The sequence below is a fragment of the Heteronotia binoei genome, chromosome 21 (genome assembly GCF_032191835.1).
Source record: "Heteronotia binoei isolate CCM8104 ecotype False Entrance Well chromosome 21, APGP_CSIRO_Hbin_v1, whole genome shotgun sequence".
NCBI lineage: Eukaryota > Metazoa > Chordata > Lepidosauria > Squamata > Gekkonidae > Heteronotia > Heteronotia binoei.
This window is the reverse complement of record NC_083243.1, coordinates 16,656,564-16,680,858: the sequence shown is the minus strand read 5'-3', so window position 1 is coordinate 16,680,858 and position 24,295 is coordinate 16,656,564. Positions and strand designations below refer to the sequence as shown.

General features: G+C 47.9%; 1 protein-coding gene across 1 annotated transcript in view; it reads right to left on the bottom strand.

Moving 5' to 3' along the window:
* Window positions 1-19,537, bottom strand: part of MNAT1 (MNAT1 component of CDK activating kinase) — a 213,285-nt gene extending 193,748 nt beyond the window's left edge. Inside the window, exons 1-2 of the mRNA XM_060262868.1 lie at window positions 19,350-19,537; window positions 18,408-18,633 (exon numbers count right to left, since the gene is read on the bottom strand). Coding sequence (XP_060118851.1) covers window positions 18,408-18,496 — 89 coding nt within the window. The 5' untranslated portion in view covers window positions 18,497-18,633; window positions 19,350-19,537. The remainder of the gene's footprint in view (window positions 1-18,407; window positions 18,634-19,349) is intronic.
* Between the last annotated feature and the right edge of the window lie 4,758 nt (window positions 19,538-24,295).

Here is a 24,295-nt window from a genome sequence, read left to right as displayed (position 1 = left end):
TAAAAAGCGGGGTGGGGAGAAGAGAGAAGCCAAATATGGAAGTAGTTAATACTGAAAATTTAATGATGAATCCATCAATATGGTGCAGAGCTTCTGCATTTCGTAGCCATTTATTTATATTTAATGAGCCTGCGATTGCTACTTTTGGGTAAAAGGAGTGCCTGCATTTGGCTATTGCTAATGTGTTTGTAAAAAGTATGTCCCCCCCACCCCGGTATGTAATTTAAAGTTACATACAAGACATAGCCCTTGGTTCCCCCTCTCAAACACCCATGCTAATTTCCTACAGCAGCTTGATTTAAAAACAGACCTTATAAAAACCCAAGTTTTTTAAAGCTATTTGTGATAAATCAAAGTACTTCTCCAGTGGATCAGACCAGTCCTTGCTTGAATTAACTCTGCAGACCTTGCTGAACTGACGAAACAGTGCATTGGAGCCACTGAACATTCTTTGTAGTCCTCACAACAGTCTTGTTTGATAAGCCTTTGATTGTGTGGATCACAACAAACTGTGGCAAGTCCTTAAAGAGATGGGAGTACCAGACCACCTTACATGTCTCCTGAGCAACCTGTATAAGGGTCAAGAAGCAACTGTCAGAACAGGATATGGAACAACTGATTGGTTTAGAACAGGAAAAGGAGTTCGAGAAGGATGCATATTGTCACCCTGCTTATTTAATTTATATGCAGAGCACATCATGCGGAATGCCAGCCTGGATGAATCACAAATTGGAATTTAGATTGCCGGGAAAAATATCAACAACCTCAGATATTCAGATGACACCACTCTAATGGCAGAAAGTGAGGAGGACCTAAAGAAACTCTTGTTGAGGGTGAAAGAGGACAGCACAAAAGTTAACGGAATCGCAAAGAGTTGGAATAAACTGTGCGACTGAGCAATAACAAATTATTTTCTTTTAGCAACTGGCTTGGGACAAGGCTAGGGAAACTGTGCTTTCCTTAAGACCAATTAGTGCAAGAGTCCCCAACCTTTTTTAAAGCTGCCGGCACCTTTGGAATGTTCAGAAAGGGTGGTGAACACCAGCCCAAAATGGCTTCCACGGGAAGTGGAGCTGAACTCAAAATGGCTGCAGCGGGAGGCAGAGCCAAACGGAATCCCTTTCTCCTCGTACCTCCTGGGAAGAAAGAACACCTGAAGGGAGAAATGAAACCGCACACCACCTAATAAAATCCAGGTGGCTTACCAGTCCTCCTCATCCTTTCATTTGAAAGAGGAAAGCAAATAACTAGTCCTGCCTTACAATGCCATTCCCCACGCCCCATGAACAGCTTGATGGGTGCCAAAGGAAGTCCTGGCAGGTGCCACAGTGTCCACAAGCAAGAAGAAGAAGTAAGAAGAAGAAAGAAAAAGTAAGAAGAAGAAGACTGCAGATTTATACCCCATCCTTCTCTCTGAAGCAGAGACTCAGAGCGGCTTACAATCTCCTCTATCTTCTCCCCCCACAACAGACACCCTGTGAGGTGGGTGGGGCTGGAGAGGGCTCTCCCAGCAGCTGCCCTTTCAAGGACAACACCTGCCAGAGCTATGGCTGACCCAAGGCCATTCCAGCAGCTGCAAGTGGAAGAGTGGGGAATCAAACCCAGTTCTCCCAGATAAGAGTCCGCACACTTCACCATTACACCAAACTGAAGAGTGGGGTATAAACCCAATCTTTTCTTCTTTTTCTTAACCAGAGTTAGGGCAACCTCAGATTGCCTAAAATCTCAGATTGTGACAGGCATGGTAGTCACTTCTTGCTACTCCTGGATCTTTTCCTCTATCCCTTGTGTGCAGTATATGAGGAACATCTTTTCTGATTTTAGAAGCTATCTGGCAGACTTGGGGTTGCCAGCTTTGGGTTGGGAAATTCCAGGAGATTTGGAGGGTGGAGCAGGCGAGGGCGGGGTCCTCAGAAGGGCATAGTGCCATAAGAACATAAGAGAAGCCATGTTGGATCAGGCCAGTGGCCCATCCAGTCCAACACTCTGTGTCACATAAGAACATAAGAGAAGTCATGTTGGATCAGGCCAATGGCCCATCCAGTCCAACATTCTGTGTCACATAAGAGAAGCCATGTTGGATCAGGCCAATGGCCCATCCAGTCCAACACTCTGTGTCACATAAGAACATAAGAGAAGTCATGTTGGATCAGGCCAGTGGCCCACCCAGTCCAACACTCTGTGTCACATAAGAACATAAGAGGAGCCGTGTTGGATCAGGCCAATGGCCCATCCAGTCCAACACTCTGTGTCACATAAGAACATAAAAGAAGCCGTGTTGGATCAGGCCAATGGCCCATCCAGTCCAGCACTCTGTGTCACATAAGAACATAAGAGAAGTCATGTTGGATCAGGCCAGTGGCCCACCCAGTCCAACACTCTGTGTCACATAAGAACATAAGAGGAGCCGTGTTGGATCAGGCCAATGGCCCATCCAGTCCAACACTCTGTGTCACATAAGAACATAAAAGAAGCCGTGTTGGATCAGGCCAATGGCCCATCCAGTCCAGCACTCTGTGTCACATAAGAACATAAGAGAAGTCATGTTGGATCAGGCCAGTGGCCCACCCAGTCCAACACTCTGTGTCACATAAGAACATAAGAGGAGCCGTGTTGGATCAGGCCAATGGCCCATCCAGTCCAACACTCTGTGTCACATAAGAACATAAAAGAAGCCGTGTTGGATCAGGCCAGTGGCCCATCCAGTCCAGCACTCTGTGTCACATAAGAACATAAGAGAAGTCATGTTGGATCAGGCCAGTGGCCCACCCAGTCCAACACTCTGTGTCACATAAGAACATAAGAGGAGCCGAGTTGGATCAGGCCAATGGCCCATCCAGTCCAACACTCTGTGTCACATAAGAACATAAAAGAAGCCGTGTTGGATCAGGCCAATGGCACATCCAGTCCAGCACTCTGTGTCACATAAGAACATAAGAGAAGTCATGTTGGATCAGGCCAGTGGCCCACCCAGTCCAACACTCTGTGTCACATAAGAACATAAAAGAAGCCGTGTTGGATCAGGCCAGTGGCCCATCCAGTCCAGCACTCTGTGTCACATAAGAACATAAGAGAAGTCATGTTGGATCAGGCCAGTGGCCCACCCAGTCCAACACTCTGTGTCACATAAGAACATAAGAGGAGCCGTGTTGGATCAGGCCAATGGCCCATCCAGTCCAACACTCTGTGTCACATAAGAACATAAGAGGAGCCGTGTTGGATCAGGCCAATGGCCCATCCAGTCCAACACTCTGTGTCACATAAGAACATAAGAGGAGCCGTGTTGGATCAGGCCAGTGGCCCACCCAGTCCAACACTCTGTGTCACATAAGAGGAGCCGTGTTGGATCAGGCCAATGGCCCATCCAGTCCAACACTCTGTGTCACATAAGAACATAAAAGAAGCCGTGTTGGATCAGGCCAGTGGCCCATCCAGTCCAGCACTCTGTGTCACATAAGAACATAAGAGAAGTCATGTTGGATCAGGCCAGTGGCCCACCCAGTCCAACACTCTGTGTCACATAAGAACATAAGAGGAGCCGTGTTGGATCAGGCCAATGGCCCATCCAGTCCAACACTCTGTGTCACATAAGAACATAAGAGGAGCCGTGTTGGATCAGGCCAATGGCCCATCCAGTCCAACACTCTGTGTCACATAAGAACATAAGAGGAGCCGTGTTGGATCAGGCCAGTGGCCCACCCAGTCCAACACTCTGTGTCACATAAGAACATAAGAGAAGCCATGTTGGATCAGGCCAGTGGCCCATCCAGTCCGTGTCACACAGTAGCCAAATAAACCAGGTGCCATCAGGAGGCCCATCAGTGGGGCCAGGACACTAGAAGCCCTAGAAGTTTAAATGACTAGATGCTAGAAGTTTAAATAACTGAAGGTATTGTACTTTGGTCACATGATGAGAAAACAAGACTTCCTGGACAAGACAGTCAAGCTAGGAAGATTCGAAAGCAGCAGGAAAAGAGGAGGACACAGTCCGAGATGGATGGACTCCAATTAGGAAGCTGTGGTCCTCAGTTTGCAATAAGAACATAAGAGAACCCGTGTTGGTTCAGGCCAATGCCCATCCAGTGCAACACTCTGTGTCACATAAAAACATAAGAGAAGCCGTGTTGGTTCAGGCCAATGGCCCATCCAGTGCAACACTCTGTGTCACATAAAAACATAAGAGAAGCCGTGTTGGTTCAGGCCAATGGCCCATCCAGTCCAGCACTCTGTGTCACATAAAAACATAAGAGAAGCCGTGTTGGTTCAGGCCAATGGCCCATCCAGTCCAACACTCTGTGTCACACAATGGCCAAAAAAACCAAGTGCCATCAGGAGGTCCATCAGTGGGGCCAGAACTCCAGAAACCCTCCCACTATTGTCCCTCCCAAGCACCAAGAATACAGAGCATCACCTGCCCCCGACAGAGAGTTCCAACAATACACTGTGGCTAATAGCCACTGATGCACCCCTGCTCCATATGCTGCCATAGAGCAGACATGTCAAACCCACAGCCTGGGAGCAAGAACCAGCCCATTCAGGGCTCTTATCCGGCCCACAAGCAACTGGAGGCTGCCAATCCTGATTCTGATAAAGTCTCGCTCAAGGTTGTGCATTGGGTCTCTGCATGTCCTGCTGCTTTGGACCTTTGGTGTAGTGGTTAAGTGTGCGGACTCTTAACTGGGAGAACCGGGTTTGATTCCCCACTCCTCCACTTGCACCTGCTGGAATGGCCTTGGGTCAGCCATAACTTTCATAGGAGTGGTCCTTGAAAGGGCAGCTGCTGTAAGAGCTCTCTCAGCCCCACCTACCTCACAGGGTATCTGTTGTGGGGGGGAAGGTAAAGGAGCTTGTGACTGCTCTGAGACTCTGAGATTCAGAGTATAGGGCGGGATATAAATCCAATATCTTCTTCCTCCTCCTGGCGACAGAGATGGGCTTCACTTTCATGCTCTAAAAGCAAACTTCAATTTTAATTAAAAAAAAAATTAAAGACGTTTCAGCATTCAGAAGATTTAAGGAGAGGGGCCACCTCGATATTGTATTCCTTGAAGGTCGAACACATTGCCGGTAAAATCAATTGTAACACATTTGTTTTTCTGCAGAAGCTTTATCAGTTGCGAAAGTTATCCAGCAAAAGAGAGAAAGAGAGACACAGTCTTTGGGAAATGTAGGTTTAAAAATAGGCGGCTCAATTGCCTTGACATCTTCCCCGGCTCTGTGCAGCTATAAAGAGAGAAAAAGGACTGCGATTTGGCACAATTACCCCAAATGCAGAAATCTTAGGGGCTGAGAGATTGGGGGGGTGACAGCTATTGCTGAAATTCAAAGCCAGGGCTGCTTACAATTACTTTGTCCGGATCGCTTCTGCTGTCACTCCGTTGAGACCCTCTTTAACTGTTTCAGTTGATTTGAACGAAGACGTGCCGCAGAAAGCGTTTCAGGATTGAGGTCTAAATTGCCACTGGAGATTATAGTCTCCATCTCTGAAAAGCTTCATGGCCTCATTCATTTTCGTTCCTCAGCTATTCCTCTTCTGCTCTGTGTAGTTTGGCACGCAGGGACAAACCAGGTCTGAACTTCAGTCTCTTTCAAAACATGGTAGCAATTTTCTAGTCCTCATGGTGCGTTTGATCAGGGAAAGTTGAGGGAGTTTGCCAGAACCAGAAAGCATCACTTTAGAAGGACATTAGAAGTCCCTACACCATTGTCCCTCCCAAGCACCAAGAACACAGAGCATCACCGCCCCAGACATAAGAACGTAAGAGAAGCCATGTTGGATCAGGCCAATAGCCCATCCAGTCCAACACTGTGTCACACAGCGGCCAAAAAACCACAGGTGCCATCAGAAGATCCATCAGTGGGGCCAGGACACTAGAAGTTCTCACACTGTTGCCCCTCTCAAGCACCAAGAATACAGAGCATCACTTGCCCCGGAATTAAGAACATAAGAGAAGCCATGCTGGATCAGGCCAATAGCCCATCCAGTCCAACACTGTGTCACACAGCGGCCAAAAAACCACAGGTGCCATCAGAAGATCCATCAGTGGGGCCAGGACACTAGAAGTTCTCACACTGTTGCCCCTCTCAAGCACCAAGAATACAGAGCATCACTTGCCCCGGACATAAGAACATAAGAGAAGCCATGCTGGATCAGGCCAATGGCCCATCCAGCCCAACACTGTGTCACACAGTGGCCAGAAAAACCAGGTGCCATCAGGAGGTCCATCAGTGGGGCTAGGGCACTAGGAGTCCCTACACCATTGTCCCTCCCAAGCACCAAGAATACAGAGCATCACTGCCCCAGACAGAGAGTTCCATCAGTACTCTGTGGCTAATAGCCACTGATGGCCCTCTGCTCCATATGTTTATCCAATCCCCTCTTGGAGCTTGCTATGCTTGCAGCTGCCACCACCTCCTGTGGCAGTGAATCTCATGCGTTAATCACCCTTTGGGTGAAGACGGACTTCCTTTTATCAATTCTAAGCCAGCTGCTCAGCAGTTTCGCGGAGTGCCCACGAGTTCTTGTATTGTAAGAAAGGGAGAAAAGTACTTCTTTCTCTGCCTTCTCTATCCTGTGCATAGTCTTGTAAACCTCCATCACGTCACCCCCCGTGTGCAGCAAAAGAATGCATAAGAAAACACAGTTCTGGGGCCACCCTTGAACACATGGATCCGTCTATTTGGAATCAGACTCTCGGTCCATCAAGGTCAGTCTTGCCTATTCGGACTGGCAGCAGCTCTCCAAGGTCTCAGGCAGAGGTCTCTCCCGTCAGCTACTGCCTGGTCCTTAATGGGAGATGCAAAGGATTGAACCTGGAACCTTCAGCAAGCTAAACAGATGGTCCACCCCTGAGCCACAGCCCTTCAAGTTATGCTGTTGTTCAGTCGCACAGTCGAGTCCGACTCTTTGCGACCCCGTGGACAAAGTAACGCCAGGCCCTCCTGCCTTCCACCATCCTCCAAAGTCTGCTCAAATTCGAGTTTGTTACATCAGTAACGCTGTCCAGCCATCTCATCTTTTGCCGTCCCCTTCTTCTTTTGCCTTCTGTCTTTCCCGGCATCAGGATCTTCTCCAGTGAGTGCTCCCTTCTCATTGGGTGGCCAAAGTATTTGAGCTTCTGCTTCAGCATCTAACCTTCCAGAGAACAGTCTGGGTTGATTTCCCTTAGGGCTGACGGATTTGATCTTGCAGTCCAAGGGACTCTCAAGATTCTTCTCCAGCTCAAAAGCATCTATTCTTCTGCACTCGGCCTTCCTTATGGTCCAGCTCTCACAGCCATACATTACTACTGGGAATACCATCCCTTTGACTATACGGACTTTTGTTGCCAGGGTGACGTCTCTACTTGTCACGGCTGGGGCTGGGTCATTGGATAGTGATGGATAGCCAGTTTGGTGTAGTGGTTAAGTGTGCGGACTCTTATCTGGGAGAACCGGGTTTGATTCCCCACTCCTCCACTTGCACCTGCTGGAATGGCCTTGGGTAAGCCATAGCTCTGGCAGAGGTTGTCCTTGAAAGGGCAGCTGCTGTGAGAGCCCTCTCCAGCCCCACCCACCTCACAGGGTGTCTGTTGTGGGGGAGGAAGGTAAAGGAGATTGTGAGCCACTCTGAGACTCTTTGGAGTGGAGGGCGGGATATAAATCCAATATCATCATCATCATCATCATCATCTTCTTCTTCTTCTTCTTCTTCTTCTTCTTCTTCTTCTTCTTCTTCTTCTTCTTCTTCTTCTTCTTCTTCTTCTTCTTCTTCTTCTTCTTCTTCTTCTTCTTCTTCTTCTTCTTCTTCTTCTTCTTCTTCTTCTTCTTCTTCTTCTTCTTCTTCTTCTTCTTCTTCTTCTTCTTCTTCTTCTTCTTCTTCTTCTTCTTCTTCTTCTTCTTCTTCTTCTTCTTCTTCTTCTTCATGTGCTGATCAGCCAATGGAGAAAACAGAAGCTTTGTTCTGTAGCTTGACTGAGCAAGCCTGGCAAAGCAAACTGTGATGAAGAAGAAACAAGAGAGGGAGTCAGAAGCAGACAACAGTGAGTTGCTCACGGGCCTGATAGGAGCCCTCCTGGGACCTGATCCAGCCCACGGGCTGCATATTTGACACCCCTGGCCTAGCCTTTGACAGTGACACCCATGTGACACCCGAGCTCCGACCAAGTTCTCTTCTTGCTTTACCATCACAGCTGTTTTTGGAGGGCTGGTCCAATCATCTCTACGCATTCCAGAGACAACTACAGACTGGGCGGAGTCATGACTAATGAAAAAAGAAGGTCCTCCTCTGGAGTGGTCTAGCATGGATGAGTAATCGAGGGGATGAGTTATATCCGAAGCAACATTGGCAGGGTTGAAACCTTTCAGGGATATGCTGAATTATGGTGCCATTGGGACACGAAAGTGTTAGTGAGCAGAATGGAATTCTTGTACGATTCTCCAGCATGCTTGCCGTAATTTACACACCATTTCATTGATCGGGTGCTCATTGCTATTAGTGATTACTTTAATTAAATAGCCGTAAGCTGTCCTGACCTTAAGGGATAAGGTGTGTGGTGGGGTTGCATTTTGGTATACACATTTGTGTCCTCGCCAACTCATTGCTGAGGGACTCTACTTTTCTCAGACAAAATTAAGATTCCAAGATAGAGCCATTAACCCTATGTTTTGCCTTAGAATAGGATTGCCAATCCCCAGGTGGGGGCAGGAGATCCCCCCATTTGAAGAAGAAGAAGAAGATATTGGATTTATATCCCGCCCTCCACTCCGAAGAGTCTCAGAGTGGCTCACAATCTCCTTTACCTTCCTCCCCCACAACAGACACCCTGTGAGGTGGGTGGGGCTGGAGAGAGCTCTCACAGTCGCTGTGCTTTCAAGGACAACCTCTGCCAGAGCTATGGCTGACCCAAGGCCATTCCAGCAGGTGCAAGTGGAGGAGTGGGGAATCAAACCCGGTTCTCCCAGATAAGAGTCCGCACACTTAACCACTACACCAAACCGGCTCTCCACATTTGGAGGCTCTCCCCCCGCTTCAGGGTCATCAGAAAGCTGGTGGGGGAGGGAAATAGCTGCTGGGAACTCCATTATTCCCTATGGAGGCTGATTCCCATAGTATAATAGAGAATTAATCCGCAGGTATCTTGGGCTCTGCGGGGCTGGTTTTTTTTGAGATAGAGGCACCAAATTTTCAGCATAGCGTCCAGTGCCCCTCCCCAAAATACCCTCCAAGTTTCAAAAAGATTGGATCAGGGGGTCCAATTCTATTAGCCCAATTCTAGTTAAAAGTGCCCCTATCCCTCATTATTTCTAGTGGAGGGAAGGCATTTAAAAAGTGTGTGGTCCCTTTAAATATGATGGCCAGAACTCCCTTTGGAATTCAATTATGCTTGTCACAACCTTGCTTCTGACTCCACCCCCAAAGTCTCCTGGCTCCAGCCCCAAAGACCCCAGATATTTCTTGAATCGGACTTGGCAACCCTAGCTGTAGCAGCTGCCATAGAAACAATCCCCAGTGGCCAGCCAGAAGCCCTACTGAGCAAGTGCCCCACCTGGTCCCATCCACTGCTGGGGTATACCCAGGGGTGGAATTCTAGCAGGAGCTTTTTTACATATTAGGCCACACACCCCTGATGTAGCCAATCCTCCTGGAGCGTACAGTAGGTCCTGTACTGAGAGCCCTGTAAGGAATTCCAGCAGGACCTCCTTTGCATATTAGGCTATGCCCCCCTGATGTAGCCAATCCTCCCGGAGCTTCCAGTAGGCCCTGTACAAAGAGCCCTGTAAGGAATTCTAGCAGGAGCTCCTTTGCATATTAGGCCACACACCCCTGTAGCCAATCCTCCTGGAGCCAATCCTCCTGGAGTTTACAGTAGCCAATCCTCCTGGAGCTTCCAGTAGGCCCTGTACAAAGAGCCCTGTAAGGAATTCTAGCAGGACCTCCTTTGCATATTAGGCCACACACCCCTGATGTAGCCAATCCTCCTGGAGCTTCCAGTAGGCCCTGTACTAAGAGCCCTGTAAGGAATTCTAGCAGGACCTCCTTTGCATATTAGGCCACACCCCCTGATGTAGCTAATCCTCCTGGAGCTTCCAGTAGGCCCTGTACGAAGAGCCCTTTAAGGAATTCTAGCAGGACCTCCTTTACATATTAGGCCACACCCCCTGATGTAGCTAATCCTCCTGGAGCTTCCAGTAGGCCCTGTAAGAAGAGCCCTGTAAGGAATTCTAGCAGGACCTCCTTTGCATCTTAGGCCACACACCCCTGATGTAGCCAATCCTCCTGGAGCTTACAGTAGGCCCTGTAAGAAGAGCCCTGTAAGCTCTTGGAGGATTGGCTATATCAGGGGGGTGTGGCCTAATAGGCAAAGGAGCTCCTGCTAGAATTCTACGCCTGGGTATACCATTGCCTTCAACAAGTGCTTTGTTCATGCTGCTCTCAAATTCCGCAATCTTGGTTCTATTGCACCGTTCGCTGGTTACAAATAAAGTGAATAAACAAATAAAAAACTGCAGAGTTCAGGAAAAGCTAAAACAGGTTCCTGTTTCGCTCAATTTGCACCATGCATACTAATGGCCGAGGACCCTATATGGCCGAGGACCTGTCTACCTTAGGGACCGTCTCTCCCCATATATTCCCCAGAGGGTACTTAGATCTGGATCACAGAATCTATTAGAAATCCCCGGGCCGAGGGAGGCGAGATTGAAGGCTACCAGAGAACGAGCCTTCTCTATTGTGGCCCCCCACTGGTGGAACCAACTCCTAGATGATGTTAGAGCCTTGCGGGATCTTGCCCGATCCCACAAGGCCTGCAAAAATTATTTGGAATGCCTTCAACGAAAGTACAGAGCTGCTTAACATCAGGGTGTGGAACTTAGCACCAAAACTGCTGTTTTAAAATTGTATGAATAATTTTAAAGTGCAAATTGTTCAATTTTAACGGATATTATTGTAATTGTTTTTACTGCTTTGTGGTTTTATTGTTTTATTGTTGATATTTAATGTTGTTAGCCGCCCTGAGTCTGCTTCAGCGGGGAGGGCGCAATATAAACACGAAAAATAAATAAATAAACGGCAGGAATCTGGTTTCCCGTAGCACAGAATTCTCCTGAGTACACCCAGCCCTGATCTACCGCCTCTGGAAACCTCCACTAACATTACAGAGTTGCCTTCCTTCTGTTCTCCGGTATGGGGGAAGAATGAGGGACACGGGATAAAAGGTTTACTGTTTGTTAAAAAAAAAATATCTGTATTTCGCTTGTGAGGATTTGGTGTCTGCCTAACAGAGACCACATGTCACGGTTTACAGCTAAGCCATAAACCTCTTTTCCACAGTCTTGTTCACAATAACTGTCTTTGCATTGAATGAATGCATTTATTTTTCCTCCCTTGGGCAGGTATTTCCTTTCATTTATGCCTAAAAGGCGTGTGATAACCTTAAACTTTCCCAATTGAGATTCATGGCAAGCAATGAAACTTAATCCCAGAGTGATAAACTTCATCTAAAAAGCCAGGAAGGGGAAAAAACACAGACCGAGATTGCACACCAGGAACTGTCAAAGCAATTTCAAAATCATGGTCATATAGAAAAGTTGTAATGCAGAAAGAGAGACCCAGGGCACGATCCGGCCAAAGGAAACCACATTCAAGTCCCATTAGTTTCAAAGGGAGACGTCTGAGGAAATGTCTGACGCTTTGATTGAAACCAAACATACCTTGTCCCCTATTGACTGAAACCAACCGTACTTTGGGCTTCAGTTCTATAGCATGACCCTAATTCGTGCCTGAACAAGAAATGTACTTTACTAATGCGGTGGTGAGGGATGAATAGATCCCAGATTAAATCCTAGAAATAACACATCTTGGGTTTGCACGGAGCGTAAGAGGAACCCTTCTGGACCAGACCAGTGGTCCATCTAGACCAGGGGTGGCCAAATTTGCTTAACGTAAGAGCCACATAGAATAAATGTCAGATGTTTGAGAGCCACAAGACATGAATGTCAAATGTTTGAGGGAGGGAGGGAGGGAGGGAGGAAGGAAGGAAGGAAGGAAGGAAGGAAGGAAGGAAGGAAGGAAGGAAGGAAGGAAGGAAGGAAGGAAGGAAGGAAGGAAGGAAGGAAGGAAGGAAGGAAGGAAGGAAGGAAGGAAATAGATGGTGGGAGGGAAAGAGAGAGAGATGGAAAGAAAGCAACTTTACCTTTAAATGCATTCTCTAAGCTGCCAGCTGGGTTGGCTTGGAGAAGTGATTTAAAGAGACAAATGCCTTCTCCAAGCTGGCTGATGGGGTGGTGAGTGCTTCAAGAGCCACACAATGTGTGTGAAAGAGCCACATGTGGCTTCTGAGCCACAGTTCAACCACCACTGATCTAGACTAGCATCCTGTTTCACACGGCGGCCAAAGAGAACGTAGAGGCCGAGGCCTTTCTTTGATGCCGCCTCCCAGCGCTGGTATTCAGAGGTTTACTGCCTCTGTATGTGGAAGTTCCCTTGGCTTGTTATGATGGATGGAGCTTATCCTCCATCATATCATCTAATTTCTTTTCTAAGCCATCTATGCTTATGGTCATTGCTGTGTCCATTGGCAGTGAATTCTACAGCTTAATTATTTATCGAGTAAAGAACTACTTCCTTTTGTCCATTCTGAAACTATTGCACATCATCAACTTCATGGAAGAGAAAGAGAATTTTTTGCTGTCCACTCTCTCTAGACCAGGGGTGTCAAACATGTGGCCCAGGGGCCGAATCAGGCCCCCAGAGGCCTCCTATCAGGCCCCCAAGCCACTGGCTCTTGTCTGCTTCCTTCTCCCTCTCTCTTGCTTCTTTCTGCATCTCAGCTTGCTTTGCCAGGCTTGCTCAATTGCACAGGAGCTACAGAGCAAAACCTCAGTTTTCTCCATTGGTTGAGGCTCCTCCCCCTCCTGGTTCTTTGGGAGGGGAGGGAACTCGAACTCGTTCATTAGGAGGGCCGGATGTGACCTTGTCAGGCCAGGCCATGTGTGTCATAAAATGTAATGCCAGGTAGCAAAGATATAAACTTTATAAAGGACACAAACACAATTAAAGGTTTTTAAAAACTTAACAAAATAAAACATGCTTAAAACATCAGCACTCGTTGGTATTAAAGGTGCTTTGTTTGTGTCTCTCCTGTGGGATTGAGAGAACTGGGCAAAGGAAGCTCTGGCCCTTCCCTTCCTTCCCCAGGGGATCAGGAGGGGGAGGAGCCCCAGCTAACAGAAGGAAGAGAGGCTTGGCTCAATCGCTGTGCAACTGAGAGAGCCTGGCAAAGTTAGCTATCCCTCTCCCCCTTCCTCCCCAACGGAGGAGCCTCAGCCAATGGAAAATATTTATTTATTTATTTTGATTTATATCCCGCCCTCCTAACAGAGGCGTTGCTCTGTAGCTCCTGTGCGATTGAGCAAGCCTGGCAAAGCAAGCTGTGATGCAGAAGGAAGCAATAGAGAAGGAGAAGGAAGCAGATGACAGCCAGTCGCTCGGGGGCCTGATTCGGCCCCCGGCCGCATGTTTGACACCCCTGCTTAAGCCTTTTCGCATAGGAAATATGAACTGTCCCCCCCCCAACCATCTTGGCCGCCCTCCCCTTCTGTCCTTCCTCTAGCTCTGCAATATCTTTTTTTTTAAATATAGTGCCCAAAACTGTATGCAGCATTCTAAAATAAAGTTTGAGCCCAGTGCCGTCTTTAAGAACAACAACCGCCGGACTCAAACTTTGTTCTGTCGCTTCATGCCAACGCAGCTATTCAGCAGAATTTATCTTCGCGGTATTCTAAAAGAGGTCACAACACAACGCTACACAAGGGTTTCACAATGTTGGCTGATTGATTCTCAGTCCTTTCCTATTAATCCTCAGCACAGAGTTTGCTTTTTTCCCACAGCCACACACCAAGTCAACCTTATCGTGCAGCAATTCCCTACCACCTTGAGACCTTCACTCTTTGGGTGAAGAAGGACTTCCTTTTATCTGTTCTAACCTGACCGCTCAGCAATTTCATCGAATGGCCACGAGTTCTTGTATTGTGAGAAAGGGAGAAAAGGACTTCTTTCTCCACCTTCTCTATACCGAGCACAATCTTGTCAACTTCTATCGTCACCCCCTCAGCCGACGTTTCTCCAAGCTAAAGAGCCCCAAGCCTTTTAACCTTTCTTCATAGGGAAAGTGTTCCAATTCTTTAATCATTCTAATTGCCCTTTTGTGCACTTTTTCCAATGCTAAAAATGCTATTTTATTGGTTTTAGCCCAGTTTTCCATCATGTCAAGATCATCTTGTATCCTGTCTGTTTTCTACTGTATTTGCTACGCCTCCCAATTTGGTAACATCTGCAAATTTAATAAGCATTCCCTCTATGCATTCATCTAAATCATTTATAAAGACATTATACAAAACAGGCCTTAGGACAGATCCTTAAGATACTCCACTAGTCACTCCTCTCCAAGAAGAAACCATTAACAAGCACTCCTTGGGTGTGATCTGTTAACCACTTACAGATCTACCAAATTGTAACAGGATCCAAATCATATTTTACGAACTTGTCGACAAGAATACTATGTGGAAGCATAACAAAAGCCTTACTGAAATCAAGATAAACCATGTCTACAGCATTCCCCTGATCCAGCAAGGTAGTAACTTTCTCAGAAAAAGAGATAAGGTTAGTCTGACATGACTTGTTCTTGAGAAACCTACGCTGGCTCTCAATAATCACAGCCGTCTTTCCTAAATGCTCAAGGTCTGACTGTTTGATTATTTGTTCTAATTTTTTTTCCAGCAATAGGCAGCTGACAGGCGGGGAGTTACTTGGATCTTCCTCTTTTCCCCTTCTTAAAAATGCAGACACTGTTTGCCTGTCTTCAGCTGCCTGGCTTGAAACCACTCAAATAGATTTACACAAAAGCATCAAAATAGTACATCATCTCCATCTTCACAATGGCCTTGCAGGAGAAGACAATGTTAGTACACCACACATGGTCCTTAAACGGTTTGTTCCCTATCTTTTGCCCATAGCTCAAGCAGCCTACAACTTCGTATGCAAGAAAATAAAAATACAGTCAAGCTGCCCTGACCTGGATAGCTCTGGCAAGCCCAGTCTCATCAGATCTTGAAAGCTAAGCAGGGTTAACTCTGACAAGGACTTGGATGCGAGACCTCCATGGAATACCAGCAGTTGGGAGGGCGGGGGCAAGCTTTATTCAGCCACCTCTCTGAACATCCTCCAGGCCCCCAATAGGGGGTCAATCACCAGAGGTCGCCATGAGTTCCAGGTGTGCATATGCATACTGAAAAATACCACACCCCCAAAAAAGAACAGAACGCTTTTTGTCACCCTGTCTTAAAACAGTGTCTCAGACTTGCTATAATTTCTAATAGTGCAACAGGATCCACTTTTTAGAAACTTCAAGCGGCTGATTTCAACAAGTTGTATTCTGCTACATCCCTCTACTGTAGGGTTCCCTGCTTTGGGTTGGGAAATTCCTGGGGATTCTGGGGGTGGAGTCTGGGAAGGGCACAGTTTGGTGGGGGGGACCTCTGAGAGGTATAATACTATCGAGTTCACCTTCCAAAGTAGCCATTTTCATCAAGAAAACTGATCTCTGTAACAGGGAAGCCAGTTGTAATTCTAGATCTCTAGTCACCACCTAGAGACTGACTACCCTACATGTCTTATACTTTGGACCATTTCTTCCTGTATTAGTTGTTGTTTATTCTGCTTAGTTACACTCCAGTTTATCTGCAACCCATAACACAGAGGCTGGAATGTCTGACCTCTCTCATCCTGAGTTATATGGAATAACCCACTTCAGTGTCTTCCATTTGCAGGGTTGTGACCCGGTAGCGGGCCACGCAAGCATCAATACCAGGTCACCAGGGGCAGCCCAACAGCCACTGCCCCCCTCTATTTATCTTCGGCGCTGCATGCGGTGCTGCGCTTCAGACCCTGGCCCCCACGCCACCGCCGACTGTAGCACTCTCTGAGCATCCTTCAGGCAGAGGATGCTAAGAGAGCGCTACAGAGACTGCGCACTGGCCAGAAGCCCTCCCTCATCCCTCTCTGATGTTCAGAAACATCAGAGAAGGACGAGGAAAGCTCCTGGCCGGCACACAGTCTCTGTAGCACTTCCTGAGCATCTTCCACCCAGACCATGGGGAAAAAACTGGGCCATGGAGGGGGGGAGGAGTTTGGGAAACCCTGACCTATTCCATTCCAGTTTCTTACAAAAAGAATCACACCAGATTTAGGACAGGATTTACACTGGGGTTCCAGGTCCAGCCTGGTAACCAACAGGAAAATGGGGGGAAAGAGAAGGGGGTAACCATTGGTAATAATGTGCCAGAAGAGATGTCATGCCTCCCTAGGAATCACCGAACACTCTATGGTAAAACCAGTTTTCCCCAGAAGTGACATCACACCACAGGCAATCACAGGCCATTTTAAAATTTTATTTTTCTCTCACCACGACTCTGGGTGGCAAAAGGAAGCAAAAACTGGGGTCAGAAGAGAACTGGCCACAGTAGTTAACACCAAGCCTCTTTCTACCACAGTTCTACCCCCTTTCTCCCCTTCCATTCTGCAGTTTTATTTATAAATGCAAGCAAAACGGTTTCCTTCTAATGTGCATCTGAAGAAGCGAGCCCTAACACAAAATCTCATGCTTGAAAAAAGTGAAGTCTTTAAGGTATTTAGCTCCAACAGACTAACACACCTACTCACTCTAGTCTCATATTTAAACACTTGCTAAATTTCTAGACATATGATACATTTCACAGCTTGTTTTTACGCGCACCTCTACCGGACTAAAATTGAACACGCTCTCTTGGCTTAGACCTGCAAACGTACACAAATAAGAGATGTGATGTATTTACTTTACTTGCCTGTCTCCCGAACAGGGGCTTAAAGCAGCTACCTCATTCTCCTCACCACAATCCTGAGAGGGAGGTGAGGCCAAGAGTGTGTGACTGGGCCAAGGCCAACCAGCAAGCTGCCATGGCAAAGTGGGGATTCAAACACAGGCCTCCCAAATCTTGACACTAATTTTGGTGCAATATATATATATTTTCAAATTTACCTTATGGCGATATGGTTGCCTGATCCCCCTGGCCACTGTTGGAGGGAGGACAGAGTTGCCAGCTGCAGGATGGAAAATTCCTGGAGATTTGGGGGTGGAATCTGGAGACGTCAGTGGGATACAATGCCACAGAGTCCTCCCTTCCTCCAAAGCATCCATTCTCACTAGCGGAACTGATCTCTATAGTCTGGAGATGAACTGTCATTCTGGGGATCCCCAGATCTCACCAGGAGGCTTCCATCCCTCAAAGAAAGAACATGGATAGAGTGTACTTATATACTAGGGCTGCCAACTTCCAGGGGGTGGCTGGAGATCTCCTGGGATTATGACTGATTTCCAAGTGACAGAGATCAGTTCCCCGGAGAAAATGGCTGCTTTGAAAGGTGGGCACTATGCCATTACAGCCCACTGAAGTCCCTCCCCTCACCAGCCCCTCCCCAAATTTCCAGATATCAGGGGTGCCAGGCTCCAGGTGGGGCCTGCAGATCTCCCTCTTTTACAACTGATCTCCAGCTGGCAGAGATCAGCTCCCCTGGAGAAAATGGCAGCTTGGAAGGGTAGACTCTACGGCACTGTACCCTACTGAAGCGTCTCCCCTAACCCTCCCTTTCCTGGATCCACCCCCTAAGTCTCCAAATATTTTATAAGGTTGACAGACTCGAGGTGCAGCCTGGAGATCTCCCACTTTTACAACTGATCTCCAGCGGGCAGAGATCAGCTCCCCTGGAGAAAACGGCTGCTTTGAAGGGTGGACTCTATGGCCTTGTGTCATGCTGAGGTCCCTCCCCTTCCCATACTCCCAACCTCTCCTGGATCCACCCCCAAAGTCTCCAGGTATTTTCCAACACAGATCTGGCAACCCAACCAGATATTTCAACCCTATTCCATACTCACAATCTGATACTTTACCTTTTAAAATGATGCAGCTTCTAGACCAGAAGCGGCCAAACTGCGGCTCGGGAGCCACATGTGACTTTTTCACACATATTGTGTGGCTCTTGAAGCCCCCAACACCCCATCAGCTATCTTGGAGAAGACATATGTCTCTTTAAATCACTTCTCCAAGCCAAGCCATCTGGCGGCTCGGATAATGCAAGTTAAAGTTGCTTTCTTTCCACTTTTCCCTCCCTCCTGTCATCTATCTGCCTGCATGCCTGTCTTGGGGCTTTCAAAATCTGACACCCATGTCTTGCGGCTCTCAAACATCTGACATTTATTCTTTGTGGCTCTTACTTTAAGCAAGTTTGGCCACCCCTGCTCTGGACATATATAAACCCCACCGTCACCTATTTTGTTCTTTAAGGAAAACTGCTACAAATTGGCAGACTGAAACAACCCCTTTGCAGCACTTACAGCGTGTGCCCGCAGACGTTGACCATCAGCTTGAGGGAGGGATTCCTGTACTTGGTGGTCTTGCAGCGGGGGCAGCCCTGGTCGTCCATGGCGGGTTCCCAACTCGAGCGGGTGATGCTCTCTTCTCCTCCTCGGCTTATTTTTCAGCCCCTCCGCTTTGCTCCGCGGAGACGTTCCCCCATAAAAGCGGCGTCCCCCAGCAAACACCGCCCGGGCGGATCTTCAGCTGCGAAACAAGAGTTCCGGATGGAGATTCTCGTGCAACCCCATGATTTAGCATTGCATTCGTGGGCGTTTTGGGGAAAGGGGAGGCAAGCTTGGAAGGGGAGCGGAGTTGTCAGTCAAGGGTCCTTGAGTTTCGCGGAGAGTGCGGGACGGAGGCAGTTAGACCTGCCCGGAGTGGGGCGTGCAAATGTAAAGAAATCGAGCAAGTTGCACTGTTGGATTGCTAAACCTAACTTTTTAAAGGGCACAGTTGAAGTCCCGTGCAGTGTTCCCTCTAAACCAGGGGTAGCCAAACTGTGGCTTGGGAGCCACATGTGGCTCTTCCACACATACTGAGTGGCGCTTGAAGCCCTCACTGCTCCATTAGCCAGCTTAGAGAAGGCATTTGTCCCTTTAAATCACTTCTCCAAGCCAAGCTAGCTGGTAGCTTGGAGAATGCATTTAAAATTGTTTACTTTCCACCTCTCTCTCCCTATTTGCTTTCCTCCCTCCCTGTCTTACGGCTCTCAAACATCTGATGGTCATGTCTTGTGGCTCTCAGACATCTGACGTTTATCCTGTGTGGCTCTTAAGTTAAGCAAGTTGGCCACCCCTGCTCTAAACTAAGTTAGTGTGAGCTAGCTCACATATTTTTAGCCTCCAGCGCACAGATTTTTGTCTTAGCTCAGAAAGGATGGCCCCAGCCCCCAGGCGCCGATAATTAATGCAGAAGCTCACCACTTTAATGCCAGGAGCTCACGACTGTAATGCCAGTAGGTCACAAGGTAGAATTTTTTTCTCACAAGATTCTGCAGTTTAGAGGGACCATTGGTCCCGTGGCACCTTTAAGACTAGCAAAATTTAATCCTCCGCATAAGCCTTCGCATGCGTTGTACACTTCATTAGATAGCTGGAGAGGTGAGCATGCACACGAAAGCTCATGCCCCAAATTAAACTTTGTTGGTCTTAAAGGTACCACCGGACTGAGACTTTGTTTTTTTGCTTCAGATAAACAGAGCTACCCGCTTGCATCTTAAGATCAGCCGTTATCTCGACCCTCCCAGATGCAAAAGGGTTTCAACAGTCGTTACAAGACTAGAGCCACCACGAGACCCATGACTTGGGTTGCCAACTCCAGGTTCAGAAATACCTGTAGATTTTAGGGTGGAGCCTGGGAGGGGTGGGTTGGGGAGAGGGGTTTAGTAGGGAATAATGCTGTACAGTCCATCTTCCAGATGGTTGCCATATTTTGAAAAGCAAACAAAAAAGAGGACTTAGGATCCCGACTGACTACTTCAAACAACTGATCGCTATGGCAAACCTCATTTTAAAGACCCCCTCCGATTTAAGCTGAAGTTTGCCTCCACAGGGGGCGTAGAGGGCAAAACAGGCTCAGCCTTCCAACCCAAAAGGAGAACATTTGCATTAGTTTTTTTTTTAAGAGCGCTAAAGAGAATGGGCTTTAAAAAAAAAAAAAGAGGACTTCTGGTACCCCTACAGAACAGTCATAGAATCATAGAGTTGGAAGGGACCTCCAGGGTCATCTTGTCCAACCCCCTGCACAATGCAGGAAACTCACAAATACCTCCTCCTAAAAAGTCCTTTTCTCCATGGAAAGTGGGGAATGAATGTTTTAAAGAATAAATAAATAAGCTATCTATGTAATCTGGGAGGGAGGCATTGTAATTCCGGGAGATCTCAGTCTCCACCTGTTAAATAGACACCCAACCCAGACCTCCTACGGAAACCAAGCACACGATTTGCCCAGTTGTATGACTGGCCAGAATTCCCAACATTTGTAGAATCCCTTAAGTCTTTTATAGTAACCATTGTATTTTATTGTAATCATGGTATATACCATGTCCTGTGAGCCGCCCTGAGCCCGCCTCGGCGGGGGAGGGCGGGATATAAGAATACAATTATTATTATTATTATTATTATTATTATTATTATTATTATTATTATTATTATTATTAGGGCTGCAGCCTGGGTTCACCCGGGGCAATTTTTTTTTAGAAGGAGCGCGCAGGAACGCAGTTCCGGTTGGCTTGGGGTCAGGGGGGGTGGTAGAAAGAAAGCAACTTTCACTTTAAATGTATTATCCCAGCCGCCAGCTGGCTTAGCTTGGAGAAGTGATTTCAAGAGAAATGCCTTCTCTACGCTGGCCAGATGGGGCAGGGGGGGGGGTCGAGACCCGCCACCCCACCCCGCAAGTTCAGTCCAACACGCCCTCGGATCTAGCTGTGGATATAAATATGCAATTAATGTATACAGTTCTTGAATAAGTGAAGCTGCCTTATCCTAAAAGGATAAAAGGAGGTACTTCTTCACCCAAAGGGTGATTAACATGTGGAATTCACTGCCACAGGAGGTGGTGGCGGCTACAAGCATAGCCAGCTTCAAGAGGGGGGTTATATAAATATATATATATTTTTGGCCACTGTGTGATACAGAGTGTTGAACTGGATGGGCCATTGGCCTGATCCAACATGGCTTCTCTTATGTTCTTATCCTGAATCAGACGGCCCTGGGTCCGGCAAGGTCAGAATTGCCTACTCCAACTGGCAGCGGGTCTCCAAGGTTTCAAGCCGAGGTCTTTTTGAAACTTGGGTGGTATTTTGGGGAGAGGCACTGGATGCTCTACTGAATATTTGGTGCCTCTACCTCAAAAATAGCCCTCCCCCAGAGCCCCAGATACCTGCGGATCAATTCTCCATTATTTCCTATGGAAATTAGACTCCATACAGAATAAGAGTTCCCAGCAGACATTTCCCTCCCCTCCCCGCACTTTCTGATGACCCTGAGGCGGGGGGGGGGGGTCCCCTGCCACCACCTGGGGATTGGCAACCCTACTCCTCCTGCTTGGTCGTTTTAAGTGGCGATGCCCGGGATCGAACTTGGGACCCTTTGCATGGGATGTCCAGCAGATGCTCGACCACTGAGCCCCGGCCCCTCCCTTCCTGTCTGCTTCTACTTAGTTAGGTGCGCTTCACTTCCAGTCTTCTAAGGGTCGAAGCTAAAACTGAAAGGCGAGAGAGGAGTGGGCCTTTGGACTGAAGTCATCATAGTCCACATTCAGCATTTTAAATCGTCATTAACTCTCCCCGCCCCCTTAGCCATTTCCTTGGAGGTTTTTCAACAGAGGCTAGATGGCACTCTGGCAGCAATGAATTTAGGGGGAGGTGTTTGCGAGTTTCCTGCATTGTACACGGGGTTGGACTAGATGACCCCTGGAGATCCCTCCAGTTTGGTGTAGTGGTTAAGCGCGCGGACTCTTATCTGGGAGAACAGGGATTGACTGCCCACTCCTCCACTTGCACCTGCTGGAATGGCCTTGGGCCAGCCATAGCTCTCGTAGGAGTTGTCGTTGGAAGGGCAGCTGCTGGGAGAGCTCTCTCAGCCCCACCTACCTCACAGGGAGGACTCTGATCCAGAGAGAAGGGTGGTGTATAATTCTGCTTTCTTCGAGTTGGCATGTTCTTAATTACCTCCCGCTCTGATTTCTTTATCGTATGGGGCAGAGTTACACGCTCTCCCGCTGCAATCACGTTTCCTCGAGAGTAAGGTTCATTGGCGCCCGCTCCCCAATCGATCCCCTTGAACCGGCCGCTCCGACCCCCCCCCCTCCGTTTCGCTGCAACGTCAACTCAGCCCGCGCTGCATGCCTGCATTGCAGCAGGTCTTCCTCGCGAGTAAACGCACTGCTCCCTGACAGCCGTTTGCGTGCGCCGCCTTGCACCCGCCTTTCCTAAGGGAAACAGTGCTCCAGACTCTCCAGTAACACGCGAAAGCGTAGGCTGCCCGCCTGGATCTATGGGAAGCGCAATCACGGAATCAGAGCTGGAAGGGACCTCCAGGGTCATCTAGTCCAACCCCCTGCACAATGCAAGAAACTCAGACGGGCTCTAGTCTGAGGCACTGACGTTCATGGAGAGGCGAATCACAAGCCAACAAAGGCTTTTAAGAATGTCCTTCCCCTGGGAGGAGCTGAGCTCATGCCACAGCAACGGAGGGGTTAAAAAAAACCCACCCGATCCTGTTGCTAGATTGACGTGGGTGCCTCCGTTGGTCTGTAGACTCAGAAACGAACTTGGTGGGTCTTAACGGGTGCCGCATTGGACTCCAACTTTGCTCTGTTGCTTCAGAGGTGGCCAAACTTGCTTTAAGGTAGCAAACTTGCCACATAGAATAAATTCCAGATGTCTGAGGGCCGCGAGACACGCAGACAGGCAAATAGGGGGGAGAGAGGGAGAAAGAAAGCCACTTTAACTTTAAGCGCATCCTCCCAGCTGCCAGCTGGCTTGGCTTGAAGAAGCGCTTTAAAGAGAGAAAATGCCTTCTCCGAATCAGCCGATGGAGCAGTGGGGGCTTCAAGAGCTGCACAATATGTGCAAAAGAGCACATATGGCGTGAAAGAATCACACATATATTGGCCACTGCGCGACACAGAGTGTTGGACTGGATGGGCCACTGGCCTGATCCAACATGGATTCTCTTATGTTCTTATGTGACACAGAGTGTTGGACTGGATGGGCCACTGGCCTAATCCAACATGGATTCTCTTATGTTCTTATGTGATACAGAGTGTTGGACTGGATGGGCCATTGGCCTGATCCAACATGGCTTCTCTTATGTTCTTATATGACACAGAGTGTTGGACTGGATGGGCCACTGGCCTGATCCAACATGGATTCTCTTATGTTCTTATGTGACACAGAGTGTTGGACTGGATGGGCCACTGGCCTAATCCAACATGGATTCTCTTATGTTCTTATGTGATACAGAGTGTTGGACTGGATGGGCCATTGGCCTGATCCAACATGGCTTCTCTTATGTTCTTATATGACACAGAGTGTTGGACTGGATGGGCCACTGGCCTGATCCAACATGGATTCTCTTATGTTCTTATGTGACACAGAGTGTTGGACTGGATGGGCCATTGGCCTAATCCAACATGGATTCTCTTATGTTCTTATGTGACACAGAGTGCTGGACTGGATGGGCCATTGGCCTGATCCAACATGGCTTCTCTTATGTTCTTATGTGATACAGAGTGCTGGACTGGATGGGCCATTGGCCTAATCCAACATGGATTCTCTTATGTTCTTATGTGATACAGAGTGCTGGACTGGATGGGCCATTGGCCTAATCCAACATGCCTTCTCTTATGTTCTTAAGTGTGACACAGAGTGTTGGACTGGAGGGGTCATTGGCCTGATCCAACATGGCTTCTCTTATGTTCTTATGTGACACAGCGTGTTGGACTGGAGGGGCCACTGGCCTGATCCAAAATGGCTTCTCTTATGTCCTTATGTGTGACACAGAGTGTTGGACTGGATGGGCCATTGGCCTGATCCAACATGGCTTCTCTTATGTTCTTATGTGACACAGAGTGTTGGACTGGAGGGGCCACTGGCCTGATTCAAAATGGCTTCTCTTATGTTCTTATGTGTGACACAGAGTGTTGGACTGGAGGGGCCACTGGCCTGATCCAACAATGGCTTCTCTTATGTTCTTATGTGACACAGAGTGTTGGACTGGAGGGGCCACTGGCCTGATTCAAAATGGCTTCTCTTATGTTCTTATGTATAACACAGAGTGTTGGACTGGAGGGGCCACTGGCCTGATCCAACAATGGCTTCTCTTATGTTCTTATGTGTGACACAGAGTGTTGGACTGGAGGG